Here is an 18,173-nt window from a genome sequence, read left to right on the forward strand (position 1 = left end):
AATTTTGTAATGGATTCTCTAATAGAGATTGCTCCCATTAAATGTCAATTGGAATGTAACAAATAGATCAATAGTGGTACAAGGATAGCCTCATATTGCCATACAGTTTCATATTTTTGCAAAAAAAAAAAAAGAAAGACGTATCTTTCTAAGAGTGTGGAGAAGGGATCAAGTTAATATGATGTTATGGGGGGGGGGGTTAGGAGCAAGAAGAAGGAAAGATAAGTCAAAAACACTGCCACTCAGTCTCTCCTCACTCAAATTTGAGTATTCACATTTTCCAAGCAGAGGATTGTTTCAATTACCATCAGACAAATACAACGATAAAGCATAGTACTTCCACAGTAGAACTGATTGGAAAGAAAATCCCCCTTCACAGAAAATTTTAATGAAAATGCAAACCATTTCTTTTTTCAGCAAAATTGACAGAAAAGCACACATACACTCTCCATGACAACATTCAGTTAATAGGAAAACCCCCCAATTTTCTATCAAACAGTTTTGATAGAAAATTGTTGATCAGAACTACTCCACACATCATATAGCAGCTGTGGCTATTTTTACAACATCTCTTAGAAAAAGAGGAGCAGGAGAAAGAGACAGCAGTATTTTCAGTAATGTTGTTTAGGTTAAAGAGATTGATATTTTCCAGCTCTATTACTATGATTTCCCCCCTCCTTTTGCTGTACAGTTCCCTTGTATCACTAAATATACTGAAGAAGGAACAAATGAAATATGTTCTTCCAAATGAGCTTTGGTTATTGTCAGAGATGGGCCTGAATAAAAATCCAGTAACTTAACATGCCCCAAGCTGAGGAAAGTTCAGATCCAGATATAGATCCAAACGTGAAAGCTTTGAGGCCATCTCTAGTAATGTTTGTGTTCTCAATTTCCATCTTTGCATTACTTCTCTATGCTACCTCCAGATTTTTCAAAATTGCACACCAAGATTCTTAATTTCACTCTTTTCTTACACATTTTCCCAAAGTCATTAGAAATTAATGCACACAGAATCCAAACTTCCCTTTCACCCTAGAAATCACCTTGCCAGAACACAAGACACAGATCTAGATCAGCACAAGGAAGATTGTATTTTCACTTCCTTTAAGATACACATGTTGCTGAATATTAAAGCATGTTATTCTGGAAGGTTGGTAATACAACAACCAATTTACTCAAAGGAGGGAAAAAAAACAAGAGAAAAAGCAGAAGTAGCATACTGGATTCACAATGCAACACACCAAAAATATGCCTCATGATTTAAAACACGTTTTCAGCTACAACATATATCTAAATATTATAGTAATTTCTATCTTCCAAAAGGGTAAATTTATCTATGCACATATTTTGCTTCTGTATCTGAACTCCAAACTATGACTGGAACAGACAGTTCAGAATTATTCCATTTAAAGTCTCAACCTTTATTAGGCAACTAAAGTCTTATAATACTAATCTAACTTGCAAAAAGAAAAGGAGTACTTGTGGCACCTTAGAGACTAACCAATTTATTTGAGCATAAGCTTTCGTGAGCTATGCTCAAATAAATTGGTTAGTCTCTAAGGTGCCACAAGTACTCCTTTTCTTTTTGCGAATACAGACTAACACGGCTGCTACTCTGAAACTAATCTAACTTGATAACTGACAGCAATGATTCTAAACAATACTGTAGACCATAGTAAACAAGTTGGCTACACCACAGTTGATCAAATCTTTTTTGGCACCATATACTTTTTTTAAAAAACCCAATCCAAGACAGCTGAAAAACTTAGGCTAAGTATTCATTTGCATGAATAATGTAAAAGTAAGCTAAATGTTTTTCATTGAGAAAAGTATCTACTTTGTAGATACAGTTGATTAAATACTGGCTTAAATAGTTACCTCTGATATAGCAAAATTGGACAATGTGACAAATCTGACATCTACTCTGGCTGAATTTGACAGTTTTGTTCACTGAGGTCCAAGATTTTTATTTAATTTTTTTTGTGAAGTGGGGACCCTGTCTGCAATCTACAATTTAGATGCTTGGTCTTCATGACTGGTAAAATCTAGCATAAGAGAATTTTGTTCTAACATTGGCTGAGATTAATATCTCTTTGGGAAAGGAAAATATTACCTTCTCTCACATGCGTGGTACAGCAGTTAGGCCAACTACTGCCCTGTTTTTAACCACCCTTCATGAAGAAAGTTATGGAGAAGGTTGTGATAGGAATATTCTGGTGTTATGTGGAAATCTCCAATTTCCTTGACTGCTTTCACATGGGTTTTCAATCCAGTTACAGTGCACAGACAACGTTTAATCTCCTCAGTTGCTGCTCTCCTCCTATCAATGGACAGAAGTCAAATGTGCAAGCGGACTTGCTTAAAACTGTCATCAACCACTGATGCCACAGTGTTTTGTAGACTTTTCTAAGGTTATGACGAGGTTAGATGGGGGCAACACTTTACTGGTTTCATTCTTTCTCTCAGAGAGAATCAAATGGTAGTGATGGCTCATCTACCAGAGGGAAATTGTCATGTCCTAGTGTCTAGACAAGATCAGAACACAGATGAGACTCGATCCTACAATGGAGGGATGCTGGCTGGGTAGGAGAAGCATCTTGATACCATGATAGAGATGGTGTTAACACTATTACTTTGTTACCAATACATTAGGTTTTGTTAGTTAGTTGCATAGTTTGGGGATGAATGTGGATCCCTGTTCATTCCTCAATTTACAACTAATATTGGATTAGCCTGATGTGTTCCCCCCACCCTATTTCCTGTTGGTTAAATTACTACACATGCTTCTCTCTGAAGCAGACATAAATACAATTATCAACAAATATTTGAGATACCACGGCCAAAATGATGTGTTCATAGTAGACACTTGAAGAAAAAATGGTTACCTACCTTTTTGTAACTGTTGTTCTTCAAAATGTGTTGCTCATGTCCATTCCATTCTAGGTGTGTGCATTCCTACGTGCACAGTCGTTGGAGATTTTTGCCTTAGCGGTATCTGTAGGGTCGGCTGTGGTGCCCTCTTAAGTGCCGTGCTCATGCGCTTGTATATTAGGCACCACCAGCCCTATACCCTCTTAGTTCCTTCTTGCCAGCAACTCCAACAGAGCAGCAGGAGGGCAGATAATGGAATGGACATGAGCAACACATCTTGAAGAACAAGTTACAAAAAGGTAGGTGACCATTTTTTCCTCAGAGTGCTTGCTCATGTTGATTCCATTATAGGTGATTCACAAGCGGTATTCTTGGAGGTGGGCTTGGAATTCTCGGTCTTGCAATATTGCTCTACCAAAGCCAGCATCATCCCGGGACTGCTGCATAGTGCGTAATGGGACATGAACGTGTGGATGGATGACCAGATGGCTGCCCTGCAGATATGCTGGATCAGCACTTGGGCTAGGAAAGCTGCCAAAGAGGCTTGCACCCTGGTTGAATGGGCGGTTCCAATTGCTGGAGGGGGCACCTTTGCCTGATCATAGCAGCAGCGAATACAGGCAGTGATCCAAGAAAAAATTCTTTGAACAGACACTGGACGACCTTTCATTCTGTTGGCCAATGTGCCAAATAATTGTGTCGACTTGCGGAATGGCTTGGTCCTGTCAATGTAGAAGGCTAGCACCCTCCTGACATCTAGGGAATGCAACCTGTGCTACTCCTCCAATTTATGTGGCTTTGGAAAAAAGACAGGTAAGTATACGTCCTGGCCCATATGAAACAGAGACCACCATGGGCAGGAACGCCGGGTGTGGCTGCAGCTGGACTTTGTTCTTGTAGAAGACCATATAGGGAAGTTCCAAGGTAAGTGCCATAATCTCAAAGACCCTGCAGGCAGATGTTATTGCAACCAAGAACACGATTTTCCGGGAAAGGAGGAGGAGGGAGCAGGAAGCGAGAGGCTTGAAGGGGGGACCCATGAGGTGCGACGGCACTAGATTCAGATCCCACAGAGGGATGGGGTGCCAGACTTGAGGGTAGAGATGTTCCAGGCCTTTGAGGAACCTGACCATCATGTCCTGAGTGAAAACCGACCCGCCCTGAAGCAGAAGATGGAAGGCTGAAATAGCAGCCAAGTGGACCTTAATAGATGAAAGGAACAGGCCTTGGAGCTTGAGATACAGAAGGTGGTCTAGGATTAACTACAGAGAGGCCTGCTTGGGCTGAATACCTTTATTTGAGGTCCAACATGTGAACTGCTTCCATTTGACCAGATAGGTCGCTATGGTGGGGGGCTTTCTACTGCTGAACAGGACCTGTTGGACATCAGCCGAGCACTCCTGCTCCTCCGCATTTAACCATGCAGCAGCCAAGTTGCCAGGTGCAGCACCGCCAGGTTCAGATGTGGAAGACTGTTGTGGTTTTGGGACAGCAGGTCTGGCCAGAGCAGTAGCTATAATGGAGCAGCCACCAAGAGGTCCTCCAGCAGCGTGTCGAACCAGTGCTGGCACAGCCAACCCGGTGCTATGAGGATAACCTTTGCCCCATTCTGCTTGATCTTCATGAGGACTCTGAATTAACAGCACTGGAGGGAAGGTGTACAGAAGGCCCCTGACCATGGGAGCAGAAAAGCATGCAAAAGGGAGCCTCTGTCAATCTCCCAAAATGAGCAGAAAACATGGCATTTCCTATTCTGCCTGGACACGAATAGGTCCACCTGGGGAGTCCCCCACCTCTGGAGGATAATGCTGACCACTTCTGGATGGAGTGACCACTTGTGGCGAGACGAGGTGGTCCTGCTGAGGTGATGTGCTAAAGCGTTCCTAGTCCTGGGGAGGTGTGTGGCTACGAGATGGACAGCGTGTTGAACAAAGAAGTCCAAGATCCTGAGGACTCCTTTGCAAAGGGTTGACAATCTGGCTCTGTCTTGCTCATTGATATAGAACACAGTCACTGTATTGTCCATCAGGACCTGGACCATCCTGCTCTTTATGTGAGGCAGGAAGGCTTGGCAGGCCAAGCGTACCACTCTGAGCTCTGTGATGTTTATGCGTAGGGAGTGATCGTGACTTGACCAACAACCTTACGTGCTGAGATCGAGATGCCACCACATTTGATGCCAGGCCTTTTATTAGCCAGTCATTGAGGTATGGGCAAATTTGAACACCTCAACGCCGCAGGTAAGTGGCCACTAGTGCTATGCAGTTTGTGAACACTCTTGGGGCTGACGAGAGACTGAAGGGCAGTGCCATAAATTGGAAATGGCACAGGCCCAACACAAAAGGAGGAATCGTTGTGTCCTGGAAAAATGGAAATATGCGTCCTTCAAGTTGAGGGTGGCCTGGGAATCCATGTGGAACTTCAACTTTTTGAGGTGCTTGTTGAGGTGTCACAGGTCCAAGATGGGTCTGAGGCCTCCTTTCACTTTCAGGATTAGAAAATAATGGTAATAGACTCCTTTCCCCCTCATCTTGAGAGGGACCTCCTCTACTGCCCCCATTCTGAGGAGGTTGTCTACCTCCTGGATGAGGAGTTACTCATGAGAAGGGTTCCTGAAGAGGGACGGGGCAGGGGGGTGGAGGGAGAGTTGGCCAAGAACTGCAGGGTGTAGCTTGAAGATATTATGTCAAGCACCCAATGATCCCAGGTCAGCCACAACCAGGCTGACCGGAAGGGGTGCAGGCAGTTGAGGAAAGAGTAGGAAGGTGGATCCTGGGATGTGACTGGGGCACCATCCTCGAGTGTGCCCTCAAAGTGCCTGTTTCTGGCTTCCTTGGTTCCTGGAAGGGCCAGGCTGAGCAGATGACCAGGAAGACAAAGGGTGTCATCATTTAAATCCCTTGTCTTTGTCCTTTTTCCTACAGGTGCTCAGCTGGGGAGTCCCCCAGGACCTGGACAGAGGAGGCACAGCTATATACAAAGGAGGTAACAATAGCGGTTAAGAACGGCTAACACTCTTGCAATTCAAGATGAGGCACTCTGACCAACCGTCTTAGGTGGTCAGAAGGAACTCAGAGGGCATAGGGTCGGCAGCACCTAATATACCAGCACATGAGCATGGCACTCAAGAGGGCACCACAGCCAACTCTATGGATACTGCTAAGGCAAAAATCTCCGATGACTGTGCATGTGGGCATGCATATGCCTAGAATGGAACCTACATGAGCAAGCACTCGAAGAATGTCTGATGTTTTAGGATGCAGAATGTAGCCCCACCTACTTCATGGAGTTTGACCATTGGGAGCATAAAACACTTATTCTCCAAACTTTGTAAAGGGATGCAGTTCACTTCTGGATAGAATTCAAGGGGTTGATTTCTGAGCTACAAAGTCATAAGTGGTCTGAGTCCTAACTATATAAGGGAATCACTCCTTCCCCACACTTAGCTGGGACAAACTCAGATCAGTAAAGATGGTTCTGTTAACACTCTAAATACGAGCATTTTGGGGACCAAGTTAAGGCATTTTTGGTGGAAAAGGCTTGACTCTGGAATTCAATTCTCTCATTGATCCAACAGAGCTGAGACTTTCCAGACATAGTGCACAGCTCATCCATTCTCTCAAGGCTCTGTTTCTTGGTGGGAGACAGTCTGCTGCATCTGGAAACAGCCTATTAAGGGCGCATGATGGTAAACATTTTGAGAAAATTTAAAAATGTTTAAAAAAATATATATGATGGGGACATACTATCAGTAATCATGGGGCCAAATGAAATTTGGGAATCTGGAATTGGACCCAAATATGAACTTTCAGCACTCTATGGTGTTTGGATTCATTGTTCAAGTTTGGCTGATTGTAGAGACAGGCATTACTGGCAAAGCTAGGTCCCAGATCTAATTATAAATCTAAAAATAATTAAATTAAAACATTTCAGTATATTTGAAAATAACTACATAAAACCCACTATAGATAATGCTGTGCCATATACCTTATAAATTGGCTAAATAAGCTGGAAGTATTGCGAATGATTCGAGCAGCCTGGGATTCTTCATGTTGACACCTTTGTAATGTTAGACCATCATCCATATGTCCTTCTTGGTGTAATATAACCTATGAAATGTAAAAATAAAATCATGTTTGGAGAAAAATGTGCAATTGCAAATATAAAGCCTATAATTAGACAAATAACTTGCATTTGGCAGAAACAATATTTCAAATGTAATTTTAATACTTTGCACCTCTTGCTTCAATATTGTGCTAAAATCTCCTACCTAATTTTGAATTATATCTATAGTATTTATATAATAGCTGAAATCCACTTTGTCCAGGCACTTCTAATACTGATAATTTGCCTATAACAATAATGAATAATGAATTCTTCAGTCTCTTCTAGCAAGTCCACTTAGAAAATGGGAAGAGAGATTATTAGTGAACCTTGGAGATTCTTTAAACTTCCTTTTAAAGATAACATAACAAAATGTCAATGTAAAAACAAAGATGCTTTCCTTTCTAAGCTCTACCTTGCAGGAAAAGGAGGACTGAATTTACTATTTTAAGAATCACCAGTCCAGAGGACTCCTGCATGGAAAAACTACCAACAGGAAAACCAGTTAGAGTGACAAACATCTATAAGACATACTACCCAGCAAGAGGAATGATGTTTTGAAAGCATCAACATTTACCAAAAACTTCTCCTGATTCATCTAACCATTCTTACATTGACCTGGGTTCCTGATGGATCACCAAACTAAGTACAGTCAGTCCAGGCCTTTCTAGATGGGAGACCTCAAAGAAACACTTAGGAGCTTCAAGAAGTGGTACTGATGTTTTAGTAGGTCTTACCTCTGTCTTCAACTATTCCCCCACTGTAATAGCATAAGATGAGAGAACACCATGCTGACTTTTGAAGATGATGTAAAACCCAGGTTCATTTGGAGTCATTCAATTCCATGGCACTTTTGGCCAGAGTAGTATGATTTGCCCTGTTGCCCCATTTTTGCCCCAGTAATTACATTCAACCTATCTGAATACCCCTTTCATCTTAAGTGTGGCTGAAATGATTAATATCAGTTTGTTGAGTTTGTAAAGTGAGAAAGGATCCTTGAGGGTGTTAAATATATATTTAATGCCCCTGTAAACATAACCACTGATGGATGATCACAATGCGTCAGCCACTACTAGCTGTACAACTAGCATCTGCTGAAATAATTTTGCTTTCAGATATTGAATACCTTGCTAAAAGAATGACACAGGGAGGTTACTTAATTCTTTTGGCACCTGTTCCATATCATTGGTGCCCAGCACAACATTTTCATTTTCTCATTCGCACAATGTGTTCCAACTGTACAGTCTACCATAACAAGCTCTAACAATAAGTTGGGGAAATGCTGTAGATAAACTATGTTATTACTAACTCCATTATTCTAAACAAAATGTCCATGGACTTTGAAAAAAATAGGTGGTCATGTGCCTCCGACTAAGGAAATCACTTCAACGCATCTCTCCCTTATAATGGAAGGTCAAGAGTGAGATAGTCTACAATTTTTGGGAATTAAAGAGAATGCCTCAGTACAAGGATTTCCCTTTCTTTTCATCAGCTCAGATCTGAGTATCCCAGTCTTGATTTTAAGCGATATCAGTATTATCTGGATACCTACCTCTTCACTACACACTTCAGTTACTTTCTAGTAAACTGAATCATAAAAGGGGAATACTTCCTACAAGCATTATAAGAAGTTTATAGAACTGCTCCATGAAATTAAAATGCCAACAGATGTCCTGATCTGTGAACTAAGTAAATCTTGTCCTAATCTGTGCCTGTGTTTCTCCAGCAGGGAGGATGCAATGCAAAAAGAAAGCACCAGAGATAGATGCTGCATGTTCTATCTGTCATATTCTTTTCTCTCCCATTTTATGTGTGTTTTCTTCATTTTGTATTAAAGGAAACAACAAGGGCAAAAACAGCTCAACAGCATCTAAACTATCTTCCTCCAGCACAAAAAAAGAAAACCACAACAGTATCTTTAATATCATCTAAAAAAACCCTGTCAAGTAGGCAGGGTCCCCCGTTTAAAAACCAAAAAAACCCACTTCTATAGAACTAAAGTGAAAGGGAATAAGGGAAATTGTTAAAATGAAAGCCTTACTTGTGTTTTTCAGTGTTAAATGTTTAACAGCTTAATGCTGTAACAGTAAAGGTTTTCTTAACACCTTATCCCTAATTGGGCCTGAAAAATCCTCCTTCCTTATCAGCATGATAAATGTGATTCCCAGGATGAGATGCTTTGGTCTTAGACTCCCTTCTAGGTGTAGGGGAAGAGACACACAACAACGTGTAGTACTGAAAAAGTAATACAATTTCCCAAATCTTCTACATGTTGTACTTAGCAAGTAGTTAAGAAGGAAAATATAAAGTTTGCAGAAAGTCTGCCCATTTCATCTAACAAAAATAAATAAAATTTTAAATTATGAGGGTATTTCCTTTTTATCTTGAAATCTGCTTAAGTAAAGAGAATTAAATATTTAGAAAGCTAGAGGTTTTCTCCATAAGGTGAGTTATCTATTAAGAGGTTTGATTTGTTTCATTTGTTCAGTAAGACTGTTTTCAAATTCTTTCTTGTAGCTGTATGGTTTTCCTAACTGAGACCAATTGAATATCATGGGTGCCTTAATACTAGAGGTTGACTAAACCCTATATTTGGGAGCCTTAATATTATAAATTGACTAAATCCCATATTTGGGCAATCATAGTGACCATTAGGGCTCAGTTCTGCAAGTTGCTGAGCACTCCAGGAACTGATGAATATATATAACTCCGCGTGGCAGGGTGCTACTAGAGAGGCTTAATCAGTTCCTTGGGGGATTGGATTGGGGCTGTGCAGATAGCCTGATGCTTGCCTGGTAAGCAGGAGCTAAAAGGCTGGAAGTGAGGTGGGGGGGTTGTCTTTATTCAGGCCTAATTTGATGGTGTCAAATTCCAATCTGCAGAACTGGAATTAATTTGCAAACTTGACACCATCAAATTACGCCTGAATAAAGACTGGGAATAGCTGAGTCACTACAAAAAATAATTTTCCCTCTGTTGATACTCACACCTTCTTGTCAACTACTGGGAATGGGCCACATCCACTTGATTAAATTGGCCTCATTAGCACTGACCCCCCCAGACATTTGGTAAGGCAAATCCCATCTTTTCATGTGCTGTATGTTTATACCTGCTTACTGTATTTTCCACTCCATGCATCTGATGAAGTGAGTTATATCCCACAAAAGCTTATGCCCAAATAAATTTGTTAGTCTCTAAGGTGCCACAAGGACTCCCTGTTGTATTTACTGATACAGACTAACATGGCTACCCTCTGAAACTTGTATATAGTGGGAACTGGTGCTGCGGACTTGATCACAAATAAAGAGCATGGGTGTTGCACCAGCCTGAAGTGTCCCTGAGTCTCTGAGAAGAGGGGGAGAAGGGCCAAGCTGGAGGGTCATGGCGTGCGCCACGTTACTCTCCTTCTATGTTCAATGGGGGTTTAAGGCACTCAACACCTCAACATTGTCAGGATGAAAGGCAATAGGACCCAACTGATCTCTTACACCTTTAATTTCTATGATTTTAGCTTATACTTTTATTTTTTTAAACGCTTACCTTTCTTTTCAAGGGTCCTAAACGTGGTGCTTTAGCATCCTGTGCTTGATAAGTCAGCCACAATGCACTGGTTACATGCTGGACAAAACAAATGGAATCACCATACTTTATTTCGGCGACTCCCATGCCTTCTATGTCCCGTTTATGAACAGTTTCCAGTTTTTCCTTTAGTTTAAAAAAATATAAAACAAACAATAAAATGCAAAAGTATTAGTTTAATCTCAATAGGTCAAAGGCAAACATTATACTCAGTAATGCTGAATAAAGCCTATACTAGCAACTTTGCTAACAGATGAAGCTAAAAGTACACCTTTACATAATTTATTCCTTGATCTAACCAAATCAATAAGTTACATTCTAGCCTCAGAAAAAATGCTTATTTTAAATCTTCTTTCATGGTTATAACCATTTTTCAGCACAACAACCAATTAAATAAATAAGCCCAATAAGTTCAACTTTTGTGAGGATTTACTCAAAGCTAGCATTACATGTATGTTAACCCTCTCCCCCCAAAAACAGAAAACAATTCTAGTTCACTTTTTATTCACAGTTAATAAAGCAACACCCCATCTGCTCTGCAGCAGACACTGGTTTCTGAATTGTTCCTCTGTACATGACTAGAAATTCTGTGGCAGCTTCACATAAAAAAAAGCTAAGAATTTTATTGAATTAAATATGAAAATAAATATAAATAAATTTGAGTGTGATTTATTTTTATATTAAAGTTCAATTAATTTTCAATGTGATTTTTGAATTTACAAATTGTATATGTAGAGAAAGTTGCTTGGGATTGTGGGATAAACAAATTAGCTGGTTATTTCCTCTATAATGATCAGCAATTAATTAGTTAATAATGACAAATTTAGAGTTAGCACCCATGTGAGATTAATGGAAATTATTCACATCTCTCCAACTATTGTATAGTGCTTTTTGGAAACTCAGGCTACCATTAGACCACTTTACATTCAGTTCACAACTGGAAGATTTTCTTCCCACTGAAGCAAATACTGAAAAATGATCCCTCACTCTCACAGATCTTGGGTGACAGACCAGTCCTCGCTTATAGACAGCCCCCCAACCTGAAGCAAATGCTCACCAGCAACCACACACCACACAACAGAACCACTAACCCAGGAACCTATCCCTGCAACAAAGCCCAGTGCCAACTCTGTCCACATATTTATTCAAGTGACACCATCATCGGACCTTATCACATTAGCCACGCCATCAGGGACTCATTCACCTGCACATCTACCAATGTGATATATGTCATCATGTGCCAGCAATGACCCTCTGCCATGTACACTGGCCAAACCGGACAGTCTCTACGCAAAAGAATAAATGGATATAAATCTGACATCAGGAATCATAACATTCAAAAACCAGTAGGAGAACACTTCAACTTCTCTGGCCACTCAGTAAAAGAATTAAGCATAGCAATTTTGCAACAGAAAAGCTTCAAAACCAGTCTCCAAGGAGAAACTGCTAAGCTTGAATTAATATGCAAACTAGATACCATTAACTTGGGTTTGAATAGAGACTGGGAGTGGCTGGGTCATTACACATATTGAATCTATTTCTGTAAGTTAAGTATCCTCACACCTTCTTGTCACCTGTCTAAATGGGCCATCTTGATTATCACTACAAAAGATTTTTTCTCCTGCTGATAATAGCTCATCTTAACTAATTAACCTCTCACAGTTTGTATGGCAACTTCCAGTTTATCTGTATGTGTATATATATCTTCTTACTATATGTTCCATCCTATGCATCCGATGAAGTGGGCTGTAGCCCACAAAAGCTTATGCTCTAATAAATTTGTTAGTCTCTAAGGTGCCACAAGTACTCCTGTTCTTTTTAAGGGTTTTTTTGTTTGTTTGTTTGTTTGTTTTTTAAATGAATGTTTCAGTGGCAATGTACAATTCTGGAGCAAGAAGTGGATTCTGCAGCAAATTCTATGACTGCAAAACTAACAGGACCCGGACAGTAAATTAAATAAGGAAACAGAACATTTGGAATTTATTATTTTAGTATGGGCTTTTCTACATGGCAATTTAAGGTACAGCAAGCCAGGTTATGAATGTACAGAGCAGCAACATGCTGCACACTAAGTGGTTGTGTGGACTCTCCTGTTGTTCGCTAAAAATTTGAAACAGTAGTATGTCAAAAGTTCAATACAGAACTTTTAGTGAGCAGTAGCAGGGTCCACACAGCAACTTAGTGCATGGCAAGTCAGGGTGTGAATGTTCAATGCACTAGCCTGCTGCGCACTAAGTCGCTGAGTAGATAAGCCCTATGATTCCAAATATTTCAGTGCATTGTAAAAAACAGGTATAGCTACTATGTATCTAAATATGTACTATAGTAGAAATCTATACTCTCTGTATAATATCATTTAACGGTATTATATTTATATGCATTTTGCTTATTTTATTATTATTTGTAAATGTTTTAACATTTATTACGGAGGAATATTAACTACTTTCCTCTAGTTACAGACAACATTTATAGTTCAGTTAAGTGGTTGATTCAATCTCATGGTGGAAGCCCAATGTGGAAAGAGGGAGTTCTGAAAGTTCAACAGCCCAAACATACAAGGGACTTCAATAATCAGTTGTTGCATTGACCCGATCCATATATATGGTACACGCACTAAGGAAAGAGAGTTATGAAGAGACTGATAGCATGAATTAAGAAAACTGCTGTTGTGACTATAGACTGAGCTCATTTATCAACACGATTTATGCTCTGGTTCTTAAAATAGATTTTTTTTTTACACTTGGACTAAACAGATTTAAGATTAAATGTTCAAGTTGCTGATGTCATCTGCAAGATTGCCTCCCACTCTTACTGCATTTCACTGAAAGCATTTCACTCTTTATCAAAAAAGTATTAATACTGCTGTGAATGCAATTGTAGCAAAGCAGATCGCATTGCCGTAGATAGATTAAGCCAGCAGTTCCATCATGCCACATATTCAGATCTAGAGGCAGAGAGCATGTATTTCAAAAATCATATTTAGACTCATTGGTACATGAGTACTAGGTTAATTGTAAACAATTTTTCATCAATATTTATTTATTTATTTGAGGACCTCCCCCAAAACATATCACAAAATATCGATCTGATTTCTGGTGTCAGGCAAAATGGATCCTATGGATCTAACTCAGTAAGAGTGGGAGGCAATCTTGCAGATGACATCAGCAACTTGGACATTTAATTTTATGACTTTAAAAAAAATAATACATGGACTGAGCATTTTTGATATTTACAGTCTTTCTAATGTTACCAGAGTTAGGCCAGTCAATGCTTCAGGCATAGACAGACCCACCAATGTTACTAAGATTATGTTTACTATTAATGTTCCAGTGATGCAAGGATGAAGCACAAGGTATTTGTCCTCTCTAAAATTCTGTGATAATACCAACTTCAGGCCCCAGAAAATCAAGATGAGTTCTTTACCAAGGCCTGGCTCAGGGTTTCCACATGTTCCCCCTACAGTTAGGCAACAGGCAACCTTCATTCACTATCTCCCCTAATTCCTTCCACAAAGCAGGTCCTTAACAAACAAAAGTTCTATCTAATATCTAGATAGGTATTTATACTGTTTGGGTATATTGATAAGCCTGATTCAGTCTTCTCTGTGTGCGAGAAGTCAGAGCACAAAAGTTAAGGATGGTGGTGGGCTGGGAAGAGGGCTTGACACTGAATTAGAGGTCTCAGATCAGAGTAAATCAACTGAATTATTTTGTAAGGGTCCCAGATTTGCTCAAACTCATAACGAGAAAGACCAAAGTAAGAACTGCCACACTGGACAATATCAATAGATCATATAGTCTAGTATCATCTCACTGATAATGGTCAATGTTGGAAACTTTGGTGGAAAACCTAGCCCTCTCTCTGCCTCCAAATTCATGCAATACACATTGCTTAATATACTGCAATGTATTGTATCCACTGCATGATTACTTAGTCCAGGCCAGGATATCAATAGACCGTTTATGGTAACACTGTACAGCATCGGCTATTTTTCTCAGCCTGGGAGCTAGAAAGTCAGGAAGAGCTATAGTAACTGTGTTTGTCCAGCACCCTGGATTTTAAAAAAATCCCTTTGTGTTTACTAAAGTTAAGTCCCGTCTCTTTCCCTTTGTAACATAAACCACATGTCTGTGGTTGGAAGGTTTATTCTGATCCCAGTGCCCAAACAGCCTATGTCCTTGAGTATAACAACAGCACTTGAATGTTTTTATCTTACCTCTTTGAAGTCAAGATATTGAGATATTAAAAATAGCTATTAAAACATGAAGTGCATTTAATGATGTTTGCCATAACTATGTTAATTCTCTTTTCACTTGCATGGAGCTGCCACATTTCAATGTCAATTTAAGCCTGAATAGACAGCATTGCAATGCCAAGATGAAATGAAATTACCATGTACTCCTTGGGGATGCCATTACAATGTCAAAACCATGGGAAAATGTCAGATCAAGTTTTTGGAGATTGTACTGTGACGTCCAAATGAGATGAAATTTCATCTAATTTCAGTGCATATTTATGGTGAGGACATTATGACGTTATGAACTTCTAAAGAGAGTATAATACAATGTCACAAATAAAATAAAATCATTTTGGTGCCAATTATTAATGTTGGCTGAATAATCGCTTAATGTTTGCACAGAACTTTGAACATGTAAAGGACTATAGTACTAACTCTGTGAAGCTTATGCCAAAGGAAACAAAACTACTTCAGTACAAGCTTAAAGGGAGCATGTTATGATGTTGAAATCAAGCTATGTTAATACAACATTAGCTATCAAAATAAAATATTAAATTAAGTTATACTGAACCTCCAACTGTGCCCCTGTTAATAATATTAAGCCACAAAACAAAGTTTTTCTACCTCATAAATAAATACACAACTTGAATTTTGGCTTTTTTGGGTCAGTTCTTATTTTAACCTTGTGACACTAGGTAACCCCCCAGCTGTTTTGTTCCTTGGAGGCTGGCCAGTTTCCCTATGATTTCAGCTAAGACATTTGGTTCCACTCTCAAGGGAAGAGGGCTGTTTTCTAGAAGCTGAAATGGTAGATAGGTCAGGATTCTTGGCAAAAGCCTGGTCTCTCTTTAAGTATTTATACAGACCCCATAACATGGTAGTGCCTAAGCACTTCCACCTGCAAGGAACACCCTTCTCTTCCCTCCTCATAACCTGTGCTCAGGTTGCTTCTCTCAGGACAGGAACCAATCAGGTGAGGAAAACAAATCACACCAGGAGGTCTGGCTGGTGGCAAGGAAAAAAATCAGCAATCAAACAAATGGAAGAGCAGGGAGGGAAGGCTGACAGAATGGAGGAGGGTAGGCTGTATGATGCAGTCAGTATACTAGGAGGACGGGCAAATTCTGTCAAAAATCTGGGAAATAGACTTAGGGAAAGTTGTGTGTTCTCACTTCGTAGAGGGGAGCATGAGTGGTGACCGAGGAGAGGCTTCTGTTATGAAGGGAAGGACAGGAATGTGATTAGAACTATGACAGATTTCAGAGTAGCTGCCATGTTTGTCTGTAACCGCAAAAAGAAAAGGAGTACTTGTGGCACCTTAGAGACTAACCAATTTATTTGAGCATAAGCCTTTGTGAGCATCTGATGAAGTGAGCTGTAGCTCACGAAAGCTTATGCTCAAATAAATTTGTTAGTCTCTAAGGTGCCATTAGAACTATGTTGACCCATCTGTAGTCCTTCTGTAAACAGCAGTAAGGAAAGGTCCTTAGGGTTAAGTTCACCCATCCCAAAAATGATTAGGTAGATTAGACAATAATTAAAATGGTATCTTCACCTGCTCCATTTCTCCCTTTATTAACAGCACTTGGCAAAAGTTAAAGCCACTTGACAGAAGCAGAGGCCTGCAGTCCAGGATTATAAAAAGAATAGCCTGATCAAGCCAGCTCACTGAGCCTCTGGCTGCACCTTGTCAATGCCTATTTATTGCTGCTGCTGAATACTTCAATCCTATAGCTCCATGTCCCTGAACTCAGAAAATACAAAGCTTGAAGTCTACTTTCTAATTTCTCTTCTACATTAATATAAAGGAAAAAGGAAAACATTCCTTCCATTTTAATTCTGCATGTGAAATGCAGTGTTTAGTTGGTGACAAATATAAAATATATAGTTAATAATGAATATTTGAACATTTGGAAACTATCATATAAAAAGAAATCTAAAATACCTATTTCATTATCTTCTACCAAAAATGAATTAAGCTTTATGATAACTGTTAAACTATTACAGCATCCTAATGCCATTTTAATCCCCAAAGATAGCTACACCCTGGCAGATATGTAGAAACGAAGCCAAATGCTACTGTATGAATCATCTGTGACTTTTAAATGCATTAGAATGTTATTTACTTTGACTCTGATGTTAATAATTTATTTTTATCTTTACATACTTTTAAGAAAATAAAACCTGAAGTAGAAAATATGAATTCTGAAATATTAAAAAAAATAAAAAAGAAACAAAAATATTATTTTTGAATTAATCCTAGTTCTTCTATAGTTGTGCCCAGAAAGTTTTATAAATGGCAGCTGAACTCAGTTTAGCAGAGTATGCCAAGTACTGTGCTAGAATGGGAACATCCCATCTCAAAGCAGGATTACACCCACCAGCTGTGGGGAAACTGTTGCCTCGCCACTCACAATAGAATATTTCCCTTAAAACATATAAGCTGACATTTTAAAACTGAGGTGCTCAAAAGTGGGCCCCCAAATCCATATTCAAAACTTAAATAATAGTCTGATTTTAAAACTGCTGGGCACCTGTAGTTCCCATTAACTTCAGTGGGAGTTATGGGTGCTCAATACCTCAGAAAAAAATCAGGACAAAATAGGACTGCAGGAAATGCTACATTTGAAAATGTTGTTCGTAATGGCCACAGAAAACAGATAAACTAGTTGGTGTATCTGTCATTAACATCTTTTCAGCCCATCTTCACTTAAAGCAGTACAGTTGCCTATGAAACTTCCACAAAATTTATACATTAATTTAAGTTTTCTATAAGGCGCAGACTTCTTCACCTCTGCTCTATTTCTATAGGGAGACATTAAGAAAGAATCTAGTATGAATTCACATTTTTAAAAATTATTCCTAGTATCAGAGATGCTTGTGTAAAAGCAATTGAGTTATTGGAAATGAAGTGCATTGTGAATGTGCAAAGAATGGAGAGAAGAAAAGTCCTAAACATGCTTCCAGGCCAGGAGGAATGCAGTTCAGAGGACAGAAGTCTAAATAATAACAGTGATAGTACTGTGAGGCAAGGTTAAGAGAAAAGGGCTTATGTCATAAATATAAAGGGAAGGGTAAACCCCTTTGAAATCCCTCCTGGCCAGGGGAAAGCTCCTCTCACCTGTAAAGGGTTAAGAAGCTAAAGGTAACCTCGCTGGCACCTGACCAAAATGACCAATGAGGAGACAAGATACTTTCAAAAGCTGGGAGGAGGGAGAGAAACAAAGGGTCTGTCTATATGCTGGTTTCTGCAGGGGATAGACCAGGAATGGAGTCTTAGAACTTTTAGTAAGTAATCTAGCTAGGTAACTGTTAGATTATGATTTCTTTAAATGGCTGAGAAAAGAATTGTGCTGAATAGAATAACTATTTCTGTCTGTGT

At 39.4% G+C, this 18,173-nt stretch overlaps 1 protein-coding gene across 13 annotated transcripts in view; it reads right to left on the reverse strand.

The window, feature by feature from the left end:
* RYR3 (ryanodine receptor 3) overlaps nucleotides 1-18,173 on the reverse strand; it is a 564,793-nt gene that overhangs the window by 387,152 nt on the left and 159,468 nt on the right. For all 13 annotated transcript variants that reach the window (XM_075129723.1, XM_075129725.1, XM_075129722.1 and 10 more), the window contains exons 11-12: nucleotides 10,516-10,680; nucleotides 6,859-6,980 (exon numbers count right to left, since the gene is read on the reverse strand). In XM_075129723.1, the coding sequence (XP_074985824.1) occupies nucleotides 6,859-6,980; nucleotides 10,516-10,680 (287 nt within the window). The remainder of the gene's footprint in view (nucleotides 1-6,858; nucleotides 6,981-10,515; nucleotides 10,681-18,173) is intronic.

Source organism: Caretta caretta, chromosome 6 (genome assembly GCF_965140235.1).
Source record: "Caretta caretta isolate rCarCar2 chromosome 6, rCarCar1.hap1, whole genome shotgun sequence".
NCBI lineage: Eukaryota > Metazoa > Chordata > Testudines > Cheloniidae > Caretta > Caretta caretta.